The sequence below is a fragment of the Dryobates pubescens genome, chromosome 1 (genome assembly GCF_014839835.1).
Source record: "Dryobates pubescens isolate bDryPub1 chromosome 1, bDryPub1.pri, whole genome shotgun sequence".
Lineage (NCBI taxonomy): Eukaryota > Metazoa > Chordata > Aves > Piciformes > Picidae > Dryobates > Dryobates pubescens.
The window spans coordinates 46,253,726-46,266,090 of NC_071612.1; the positions used below are offsets into that span (position 1 = coordinate 46,253,726).

At 43.5% G+C, this 12,365-nt stretch overlaps 1 protein-coding gene across 1 annotated transcript in view; it reads left to right on the forward strand.

Moving 5' to 3' along the window:
• FAM13A (family with sequence similarity 13 member A) overlaps positions 1–12,365 on the forward strand; it is a 121,588-nt gene that overhangs the window by 94,537 nt on the left and 14,686 nt on the right. The window contains exons 13-17 of the mRNA XM_054164930.1: positions 2,372–2,522; positions 9,974–10,187; positions 10,569–10,707; positions 11,702–11,783; positions 11,923–12,143. Of these exons, the coding sequence (XP_054020905.1) occupies positions 2,372–2,522; positions 9,974–10,187; positions 10,569–10,707; positions 11,702–11,783; positions 11,923–12,143 (807 nt within the window). The remainder of the gene's footprint in view (positions 1–2,371; positions 2,523–9,973; positions 10,188–10,568; positions 10,708–11,701; positions 11,784–11,922; positions 12,144–12,365) is intronic.

Here is a 12,365-nt window from a genome sequence, read left to right on the forward strand (position 1 = left end):
AGGAAGTACTTATATTTGCCAAAGATGTCTTTTAAGAGTCTTAGTAAGCAGGAGATTGTGTGCTTCACAGAAAGATGTTGAACTCTCTAAATAGTATCAGCAGTGGTGACAAGATGGTATTTTCAGGTTCCTCCCTTTGAAATTGCTAAAATCTAGATCAATTCCACTCTTCATGCTTCCTGATGTTACTAAGAGCAACACCTGTTTTGAAACTCAGTGCTTTATTTCCTTCAGCCATAAAATACTATGCTGCCAATTTAAATGCAGTTTATCAATTGGCACAGTTTGTTCTTTAGTGAACGTAGAAGACTGCCTGTTTCTGGCCACAGTCTTTCTGTTTGTAATGTACACTCACTGTTTAGGTCCTGGCACAAAATTTGTTACTGGACCTTAAAGAAATACGTGAGTCCTCCCCACCTGGAAGCAGCTTGAGAAGATATTGAGGGGTGTATTAGCATTTTTCCATGGACAGCTCTCACAATAAACATTTTTGTAATCAGATTTAGTGTCAAGCTGTATGAGTTATTAGTGCTTGGCAAACTGTGCTGTCATGTTTCCTTTTGTTAAAATGTTTCAGAAAGGCAACTTATTGAAATGAAAAGGAAATGAAAACCATATACAAATGCAACGCAGAACATGCCTTACAAACACCGAGGTGTTCATCACCCAGGGTTTTAGAACCATAGAATACCTCAGGTTGGAACTGACCTCAAAAGATCACCTGGTCCAACCTTTCATGGGAAAGGGTGTCTAGATGAGATTATCTATCACCCTGTCCATTTGCAAGGATTGATGGGATTGACGCCAGAAGAAAATGTTTATTTACATGATTTGTCTGCTGGGCAGGTTTTTTCCATCTGTGCATGAGGCTAACTTGTTTTCCTCTGCCCATGGCGGGGGGAGGGGGGAACAACAACAAAAAACCCACAACCAAAACATACACATACAAAAAACCCCATCATTAGCTTTATGCAGATGAAAAAAGTCAACTTAAGTGTGCCTTACTGGTATAGACTAACAATATCGAGTTAGTACATTTTGCCCATGCTTCTGGGTTCACAGGTAAAATACATCCAAGTGTACCAGTTATTTTCTGCATATGCAGAAGTGCTAACTAGATTATCAAAATACCTGGGGGGGGGAATTTGCATGTTGACTACCTTCTAGCCTGTATTTGAGAGAATTATGCTTAAGCCATTCTTACCGAGATCAAATAGTTCATGTAGTAATGTAATGCTGTCTGTTTGGATAGCTGTATGTTTGTCGGTGGATGTACACATAGCACACTACGTGTTTATGTACATGCTTTACGCTTCCTTTTCCCTACTGCCCTCTGTGATGCATTACAGCTAATTTATTTGAGAGTGACAAGAATGCTCATGTCATCAGGCACTGTTACAGGCAGCACACACTGTGTCTGGATTGTGGGAATGGCAGTGATTTCTGCATAAGTGCACACGATGTGTGGTATGTGCAGAGGTGAACAGTGGTGAGACAAACAGCAGTTGCTTCTGAGTAGTGCTAAATGAATCATTTACTTGACAGGATTCTGCCTTCTTTTTTTTTTTTTCCTTCTTCCCCCCCCCCCCCCCCCAAGTCATTGGATGCTTGTGTGGATTTTTTGGCTTTTTCCCAGAGTCCACACTGCTTCCAGCTGAGATGCCAAACCCCACTGCCGTTTGGATTTGCGCAACACTGCTTTAATACCCAGAGCTCCTCCATAAATAGTTCTGCTCTCCCCACGCCCAGCTAGAAAACAACGACAGGAAATCGGGGAATGTGCAGCCAGCACAGCTTAGCTGGCACTAATTGATCTGAGCCAGCACAGCCTGCATGAGAGCATTCATGTACGTAGCCTGCACTGCTTGCTGTCTGCGGCTGCTACCTCAGGAGCTGCGGTGCCTGCGTTTAGAAGACACCATATTGCTGCAGCCTTACAACAGCAGCAGCTTTTTTGTTGTTGCTCCAAGGAGTTACACTCCTGTAGGACGAGTAGGCAGCCATCCCCTCTCTCTCCCCCTTTCTCCCTGCCTTCCTCCCTCCCTCTTCATCCCAGTCGATTACTGGAGGCTTTTTCAACTGTATGCAGTTGTCAGGGCAGGCAGTCTCGGGAACATACAGTGGCTTTCTAAAGGAGGAAAAATCCAAGGAAGGCAGATGGACAGATGTTTTTGCTGGTGTGAGTGAGCAATTAGTACATAGGGGTCACTGAGCAGGGGATTTGGAACTGGAAGCATCAGAGCCTATTTGTTTGGACGTTTTTAGCTAAAGGTGTGAGCTTGCTGCTGTGACTGCAGAGGTGTTTTTTCCCTCTTCTGCCTCCTCAATTTTTTTTTTCTTCTCTCATTTCTGTGGGTGTATGGGAATATAGCTGACTTCAAGTATGAAGATTCAAGAGCATCCAAACATTCCTGAAAACAAGTTGCAAAGAAATCAAGATGCTGATGACCAGGAAAACAGCTTTGTGTCAGAAGTGCCTCGGCTGGATTTGACAGCACTGTGTGATGACAACAACTGGGAAGGTAGGATTGTGTGATGGCTGGTCATAGGAGTGAAATGAGAGAGAGAAACCTGAGTGGGCTGAGTATATCTTTGTGATCATCATGTTCCTTTGCCAAAAACAACAGGAAGTCAATTTTGTCCTGAATATGGAACTGAAAGTCTGGAGAAACTGAAAGTCATATACTAGAATAGGCATTAATTCTCATTGTCACTTAGGGAAAGAGAATTAATTTGATTTATTCTCAAAGTTACTTTCATGTACTATTGAGTCCCTGTGTGTTTCAGGTTAGCTTCTTTCTTAGGTGGCTGCTCACTTGAGTTTAAGATAATGCCCTGCATGTCAAAGAAATTTGGTATTTCATAGTCTAAAAGGAACTTCCTTCTTTCTCCCTTTTCTTCCACTTCAGTTACTGCTTGGAAATAATTATTAGGATCTGAAAAGCACAACTGGGAAAAAAAAACAAAAGACTTTCTCTCTGCTACTCTGTTTTTTGGTGGCTCTCCTCTCCAGAGTGTGCATGCTTGGTTGGTCGTTTGTACTGAGTCACGTAGGAGTGGGAAATCTGGGTGAGCTTTGCAGGTGCTGCAGACTTTGATTTCATTTGAAATTTTGATGAATTGAAGGTGACCAGCATCTAGGATCAAACCCTTCTCCAGTTACTGACTATGTCTCTGTGTACAAACAAGAATTCTTCTGTTAGTTTGTGCCTTAGGAGTGAAAGAAGGAAAATGTATTGTATTTTAACAATTCAAGAGAGGGAAAATGTTACTCTAAAGAAACAATCTCTGAAGAACACTGAGAAGTTGACTTCTCTGCTTCTGCCTCCACAGCATACATGACCTAGTATATTTTGCCTTTCCCTGTAAAAGGAGAGTAGTTATGAAACTTCAGATGTGAGTAAAGAAAACCTGCAGCTGTGGCTGCCTTTGATTCAACCTGACAAGTAGTCACCATGGACAGGAGAGAATTTCTCCACTTGCTTGCTAGGCAGGGATTCCCTGGGTGGCGCCTGGCTGATCAGAATGCCATGGAAGGGCTTCCAGGAGGCTGTGGCCACCTTGTGTTTGCTGAGATGCAAATTAGCACTGCCCTGAGGAGTCTCAGGCCAGGGTGTGCACATCTGTGTTTTCAGAGGCTATGTGTGACCATCACCTGAGCTTCTGAAAACAATGACTGTTTTTTTCTGTCTGGGTTACTAATGGGCGTCATATGAACACAGGAAGAGGAGAATACAGCTTCCTTCTGTCTGCCAATGGCTTTCCCATCATATGAAATAAGTTCTACCGTTTGGTACATCTCCTTCCTCCTAGACATGCTCTTATGTTTGGATTTGAGCTCTCATGCCCTGCAAATACAAAACAGGATTATGAGCGCGTGTGACTCTGCTTGAATAGTGCTTCTCTCTGATTCTTCCTTCCTCCGTTCTGTTCATAAGTGTTTCACAAGAGGGGGTGGACAGTTGCAGAATAATCAGCTGTTGGGGGTGAGAGAGATGTCATCTTTTAGAGTACGTGCCTTCCAGAATCCCCATTTTGTTGGTGCAGATGGAAGAGCAGCAAAATGGTGCCTTCTGTGTCTCATCGAGAAGATACTGAGTCTTTCCTAGCTGTGGATGTGAAAGCAAGCTTACAGCAGCCACAAAGATGTTAATGCCAACACTCAGACTGCTTCTGCACTTAAAGCAGAATCTGTTGCTGAGACTGGCTTTACAAGGCAGGGTTGTACCACCTGTCCATGGATCTAGCAGCCAGGGCATCCTCCTTTCCCCTGCCAGGTGGCCTGTGTCACTCAGACCTTCTGTAGAATGCGTGCTGAAGCTCTGGTTGCATCCCCGGTGAAAAGGGAAAGGACTGTGCATCCCAATGCAGTCAACACTGACTTATTTATTGCTCTGCTCTAGCAAATTTGGTAGGTCCTTCTCTCAGAAAATTACCTGTTCCTCCAGGCTATAGTTGAGCTGGTCCTCTGTGTCATACTTCAGGAGATACAGAGCATCTAGTGACCAGGGCCACTGCCAGGCTTTCCACAAGTGGCTTGCGAGAACAATTACACATTGAGGGGCTGCCTTCAGCTGTAGCTTTCACTGCATCCAGTCAAATGTTAGGACAGAGCCTTGAAGAGTGGCACAAAATTACATGAGACAGTCTTGTCCATTGACTGGATTTTATTTGTCACTCAAATTCTTCATTGCATTGAGACCACAGCTGCCTTAAATGTTCTCATTCAGTAGCACAGAACTGTGGTAACTACGGCCAGGTGAGCAGGCTGGGACCTCTGCTTTTTATGTTGTGCTAGATGTAATTTTTACCAGTTTGAGGGGTTTTTCTGTTTGCTTGGGGTGTTTTTTTTGACATTCATCACATAGCCAAATCTGTGCACAAGAGCAGAGATTTGCTATACTTCTCCAGGCCATGGTCATTTTGCCTAAAACTGAACAAAGAGATGACAGAGAAATTTGTTTCACAATGCATAGGCTCAGACTCTGCCATGTGCCCACCTTCTGCATCAATCTTGTCTGCTGCATATGGAGGCATATGTGTAGTAATTGTCAGGCTTTAGATATAGTATGCTGGGAGTGAGCAGTGCCCCAGCCAAATGCAAATGCTGAACACTTAGCCTAGGTGCACTTCCGTGGTCCAAGAGAAGTATTTAACTAGTGTGTGTTTGGCAGATGCAAATAAAATAGTTTTATTCTCAAACTGGATGTGAAGCAAGCTGTCTCTGTGAACTGGGATGTCTGATTGGTAGGCTTGCCTGCTAAGCCAGTCAGTGGGTGCCAGCTGAGAGGGCTTGTGAGCAAGCATTTCGGAGCTGCTTCCATAGCAAAGGTTTGTAACTGCTGTGGATTACATTTTAGCTGAGTGCCATGAGCGGGGAGAACAGAGTGTTCCCGCATAGCCCAGCACTGTTGTGCCGATTTCTTACCAAATGTTTCTAATTCAAGCCCAGAACTTGCTATCCTGCCCTCCAGGCAGATCTGGAAGTGTGTAGTGCTGCAGAACGGCGGCTGGCCCTCCCGGCAGCCTGCAGCTGAACAGGCAGTTCAGTCAGTCAGTGCCATGCATGTGATCGCTGCCCACGCCGCCCGATTACCAGCAGCGTACTAAAAGGTCTGTAGGTGAGATTTCAAGTGAAGTTTGCAGGAACATGCACTTGCAAAACAGTCTGTGGACAGTATTCTGCAAACTTTAAAGCTTAAAAAAAACCCAAGTAAGCAAACAAAAAAAAACCAACAGAAGTCTAAACCACAATTTAAACACAGGTATTGCAGCACTGAGACCCTGAAATCCATCTACAAATAGCATTGACACTGATTTAATCAATACCTTCAATGGGGGGGGAAAAACCTAACTAACAAAACACAGAGTAATGCAAAAAAAGTCCAAAGAGTATGGCGACAGGGAAGCTGGATTTCAGTTTATTTGTTTCTATACTGTGGACTTACACACATCACTGTATTTGAGTGTAATGCTCCTTAGCATAAGGGATCAATAGATGATGAACTGCACTGCATTTTTATTACTATATGCAGAAAAGAATAATTGCATTGATTAACGATTTTATCTTGTATTTTTGTTGTTGATTATGACATACTAAAATGAAAATACAAAGCTGACTTGCAAGCTGAGAGATGCTGTCATCTCAGTAACTGACAAGGTGTGGTAGCACTTCGTTTGGGCCATTCTTTTTTTGATCTGCATAGGAAGAATACCTCCTCATATTCGGACAAGGTTGTTATTAATAAGTGACATAGGTTGTTAAACTGAGCTCACGAATGTTTTGGGGGTTTAAACTGCTTTATTCACTTCATTATGAGAGGTTTTCCTGGAGCCTTTCCAGTGGGATTTAATACCAGGACCTCAGGTGTTGTAATTAGTTTAGGGTTTTTAATCTCTTCAGACGTGCTGTAGCAGCAGCTAAGGTTTGGCCTCCTTTGTCTGTCAGAGGCGTGTGTGTACAAGCAGTGTTAGGAGCATGTATCATCTGAGTGACTGCAGAGAGGGAAACAGGAGATGCTTGTGGCATTTTGCTGGCTGTATCTTGGGTGGGATGTGTGTGTGGGCACCCCATTGTTGGCCCTGCAGCCCTCGGTAACCCTCTAGTAAATATATAGTATGAATGATGAAAAAACAGTGAATTTAGTCAGTGAGATAGCTTGGAGCTCACCAATCACACACCAATTTGATACAATTGATCTTCCTCCTTGCATTATACAGGTTTATTAACATCTCCATCCCTGTATGTGGCAGGTTGGCAAAGAAGTTTTTATCACCATAGGCGTATGTGTGGCCACAGAGCTCTGCAGAACAACACCTGGCAGATGGCTGACAGCTTTGTTGAAAGATTAGCTGGTTGTGGGATTTTGAGAGGGAGTGCAGCACTTCTGAAGGACTGCAGGCTCAATACCAGCATATTTCACCACTTCTGCCCCAAGGTAGAAAAGGCTACCTGAAAGAAACCTGCTGACCAAGAAACTGCATATTTTTTCACCCTTTCTGTGCACCGTTACAACCACAGCAGTTAAATATTCCCAAGTGTTCTGTGGTTTGTTTTTTTCTTTTTTTCATGAAAGCTTGTCATTATAGAAAATGAGGGGGGGATAGTACATGGGAAGAATGTGGAGATGAGTAGAAAACTGAGTTTCCCCTGAGCAAGAGAGATCTGTTCGAGACAGACGATGAATAAGGGAACTGCTCTGCCAAGTCAGTTTTCAAAGAAAAGGTGAAACTCTTACGTTCTTTACTGAGATTTTACTCTTCAGTTAGCAGAAAGGGGAAAGGGTGACAGCATTAATCCTGATAGCAGATACTTCAAACTTGAACCATTCAGTCCAGGAATTTAGCAGCCTTCAGAAAAGGCTAACACTTGGATAAATGAATAACAAAAGGTGTGTAGGAACTGATTGATTATGCACTGTCAGAAAAAGCAACAGCTTACCATCAGCAGCCTCCTGTGCATTCCTGCAATCCAGCAATTCCACTGCTCCCAACTGAAGTGCCTGGCACCTGGCCCACTATGAGATAGAAGACAGTTGGTCTACACTTTGGTTTACTTTGTGATCTGATGTCGAGAAAAATCCACAATTCTGCATACCAAAATATGTTCCTTTAATTAATTGCTGTATTGCATTGGGGCGGGTGGGGGTGGCCGTAACCATTTCATATTGATTTTTTTTTTTCTTCTAAACAGTTAAGACATCAAGGGAATTAAGTTACCTGTAGAGTAAGGATTAAAACCAGCTGATGTTCTCTGTCAAATCTCAGACTTGTTCCTTTTAAGACTTTTTTCCCTTCTTAATGCTTTGTATTGTGAGTTTCTGTCTGGGGGCAGTATTTTGAAATCAACAAACCAGAAAGTATACATTCTTCTGTCTGTGCCAGCTTGCATAAAGTGTTTTGCTGTCTTTTGAGGTTTGATCAGAGGCTCTTTGAGCTGTTAAAATTCCCTGAGTGTCACATGCTATCTGGTATATAAATCCACCTTGGGACAAACTCACATGCATCATGCAAAATTAATAGTGGCTTTGTTAGCTGGTGTGATAGGAGTTTCCTTTGGTTATTGTTAAGCATGCTGCTGATTTCTCCTAAGTTTATTCCATCTATGTAAATCCCATGGAGGTGCAATTTAACAATTGCCAAGGGAAAATTCTGTTTAGAGATGAGGTTGTATTCCAAAAATTAGAGGTGAGAGATGTCTGGAAGGGTCACATGCATCACTTCGGCTCGTTCCTGCTAGTCAGATGTTATCAGATTTGTTCCTTTTGTGTTACTAGCCATTATTTTGCTGAAAGATATCTTGTGAGTCCCTTCCTGAAATTATGAGATTCCGGGAACTGAGTGACACCAAAGTGCTGCAGTTTGGCTGAAGGATTTGTCCTTTGTTTCACCTTCCTTCTTATCAGATTCCTTGAGCAAAGTATTTCAGGTATTAGGAACTGCCAAGGTTGAACACAGCTTAGAAAATACTCTTGTTCCAGGAATTAACTGAGAAAAGTGCAGGCTGCATAAGCCTTCCAATCCATGGCAAAACAGCCTACGTAGACTTGGGACTTGCTTACTTCATCAAAATGGCCTCTGCAGCCCAGGCTTGTATGTGCTTCGCTTACCACAGCACCTGTGAGAGGATCTTACATAGAGACTTCCAGCCATGCCTCTTGGAGGAAGGCATCACTTTGCATGCAGCACCAGCCTCTAAGCAGAGGTGTGCCATTTATATTCCTGTTCTAAGGAAGAAAGGAAGAGGAGGCTGCGATCATTTGACACTGTGTACAGGCCAAATGCTTCCGAGCCTGTCATTACCGAATTGTGGACGATCTTGCGCTGTCCAAGTTGTCCATGAGGAGGAATAACAAACAGTGGGGAGATTCCGTAAGGAAATCCTCGTGCAATCCATTCTGAACTACGAAAATGTTTGCCAAAATTAAAGACTGCTTTTTATTCAAAACCTGAGAACTTCAAAAGTCCTTTCTCTTCCTGGAAGAACAGACACAGGAAATAACAAGTCCATAGCTCTGCAGCTGTTCTGGGAGCTTTCTATAGGGTTTTTGTTTTGTTACTTGACTCTGGAACTATTTGTTAGATTTTTAAGTTCAAAGCCTGGCTCTTAAACTGTCTAATCCTGTGGTGCTAAGTAGGAGCATGCAAATCAGCTTAGTAAACTATCTGAACACAAAATGTTAGACTCCTTATGGCATCTGGAGGGAGTGATCACAAGATTGAGGCGATTGCTTCACTGTAGGCTCTGCTATGCTAATCAGCATGTGAAGTTGGGTTTCCCCATCTCTCTCCTCCATCTCTCTATGGAATGTTGCTTTTATTTGCAGCTGGTTAGATCGTTCAGAGGACCAAATGTTTTCTTACCTTTCTATCATGCTGTTAAGCAGCAGGATTACATGTGAAAGACAAAAAGGGGGGAAATTCAGACTATATTACCATCATTGTTAATTTACAGGCTAGACACCCCATAGAACAAGTAGTGATGCAAGACAGTTTTTCCTTGCAGACTAGGAGCTATACTTACCTTAGTCTTTAAATTTCCAGTTGCAGGCAGCAGGGTTGTATTGTAGTGCTGGAGGCTGAGGGATGACAATTAATGTGCTATTCATTTACAGTATTTGTACATCCTGAAAAAGTCCTCCTGTAATCCAGCTGCCTCCATTATACCTCCATGTGCCAGTAATTCTCTCTTGGACAGCATAACCTTTTCCTCAAAGGTGCTGGCTGGCAATAGCCTTGTTTGGTGTCAGTCTGGGGTAATTGCTGGCTGAGCTTTCAGGAGATTATTTATGCTTGTGTAGAGTACCCACTGTGGCCAGGCAATGCTTTGCGTGGCTTCACACGCTGAACAGATGTCAGTAATGACAAGGAATCACACTCCAGTACAATCAGGGGTCCTTAGAAGAGTTGCCTGGAGTCTGTCCTACGTTTCAAACAAAAACGATAAAACCAGCCTTTGTCTTACTGTTCCCAGAGCCCATCCCCGCTCTTTCCTCATGGCAGCGAGACGGCTTAGACTCAGATGAGGCTCGCCTTTCCCCGCAGGCCGGTCGCTTAATTCGCCAGCTTCTGGATGAGGACAGCGATCCTATGCCGTCTCCTCGCTTCTATGCCTATGGACAGAGCCAACAGTACTTGGATGACACAGAAGTGCCTCCTTCCCCTCCCAATTCTCATTCCTTCATGAGGTGGGTTGTGATTTGCCTGTGCTGACTCTTGCACCCAGCTGTAAAGTTTGCACAGTTGAATCAAGGAGCATCTCTTTGTGTTGTGTATGCTGGATAGCTGTGCTGTGTTAGGTTTCTCTTCCTGCTGACAGGAAGCTGATGTTTTTAGAAGATTTTTTGGTAACTAATTTCAGGGTTTATGGATTAATATCTAGGCAGTTGCCATTGCTCAAAGAGGCTGTTCACAGCATCTTTTGCTATCTGTCATTATGGAGTAGCAGCATAGCTTGCTTTCTTCTGTGGGATTTGCCTTATTTATGCAATGGTTAACTGGCCTTCTCTGCATGAAGATGTACTGTGGCTGTTTGGATAAGTTCTTCCTGCAATGTCTGCTATTCCTAGGAGGCGAAGCTCATCTTTGGGGTCATACGAAGATGACAGAGAGGACCTTACCCCTGCACAACTTACCCGGAGGATTCAGGGACTGAAGAAAAAGATTCGGAGATTTGAGGACAAATTCGAAGAGGAAAGAAAATACAGAGTGAGTCTCTAGTAGTTAAGTATTTGTAGGGAGAGGTGTGCACTAGCAACAAAGAGAAGGGACCTCAGGGAATTCTGTCAGAGGGCTTGAAAGCTTTTATTAAAAAAATAATAGAAGGGGGGAAAAAACTGTTGCTCAAAAAAAAAGTACATAATGCAAATCATCGGTGCAGGACAAGACACTGTGCCAAAAGCGCACCACTCAGTGTGTGGGAATAGCTATGTTAAACCTCTGCTTGCATATTTATTCAAGTTCAGCTAATGGGAAGCACAGTTGCAAGTTTCATTTGTATGATGGTAATCCCAGGACACCAGTGCATTGCAGAGGAGAGAGCAGCAGCCTTTACTCCTGAGCAGGGAATGACAGTTGAGCACTGCTGAGCAGTAGCAGTGTACTGTACTCTAATTATTCATGACGTGCCCTTCCGATGCACAGAAAGCCTTTTAAGGAACTAAAGCTTGAGTCTTTTTTGTTGATCTAAACCACAAAGGATTGTACTAAAAGGATCTTGCCTGTAGTACAAAAGATTGGAAGAAACGCTCAGAGCTTGCTCTAGGCTAGCAGTTGGGTAATTTAGGTGTCTTTAAGAGTAAGGCAGCCTTTGTTGTGGAGACTTGCATCCTGACACTTCTAGGGAAGTTCATGTTAGCCTTCCTCTCTTTTGGAGGTGCCCTCTTGTTAGGAAACAATAGGCACAAGGATTCCAACGTGCATCTGGCCCTCTGAGCTTCTCCTACAACTTAACATTTGCTACTAAAAGTTTTGTTTTCTGAAAATAAAATCAATCTCATGATGTCCCTAAAAGACAGTATTGTGACTGGCAGGAGCAAATACAGCAAGGTGTGAAATGAGCTGCTCAGAGGTACCAGTCAGAAGCCAGTGCTGTATGTTGGGTCCAAATCCTGCTGACCTCATTTTTGTGACACACGCTCTTTTTAGTGGGTCTTTCCCACTGGTTTCACACGGATTCAGCGTGACTTCTCTTTCCTCTCAGCCTTCCCACAGTGACAAAGCAGCCAACCCTGAAGTGCTCAAATGGACAAATGATTTGGCCAAGTTCCGAAAGCAACTTAAAGGTGAGCAGCCACTACTGGTGCACCACTGGGGGGCACTTGGACTCTGCCTCATTTAAATATGATGCTAGGCAGTGGTTCTGTCACTGTTGTATGCTCAAAAAGGAAAATTATTCATCCTTCCCCAAACATCCCTGTTTAGAGTCAAAACTGAAGCTATCCGAGGAAGACCTTGGCCCTGTTGTGCGTCAGCGCAGCAACACGCTCCCCAAAAGCTTTGGCTCTCAGCTTGAAAAGGACGATGACAAGAAGCAAGACCTGTCAGATAAATCTGCCAAACCTGCTGTGGAAGCAACCCTTGATTCCATCCAGAAGAAGCTTCAGGAAAAACGAACAGAGACAAACCGACCTGAAGATATTAAGGTACCATGCAGGCAGATCAGATTTAGGCCTAAGTAGCTAACGTGGCTACACAGTCACTTGTGAAGGCTCTGTGGTCTGCTACATTCTGTCACAAAGTTTACAACCTTTACTCCTGGCATACTTGTTTTGGTTGCTTTTTCTCTGCCTTTAGTATCTTGGGGGTTTTTTGTTGTTTTTTTTTCCCCTCCCAGAGCTTGGTTTCTACTGAAAGTCATTGAGTGT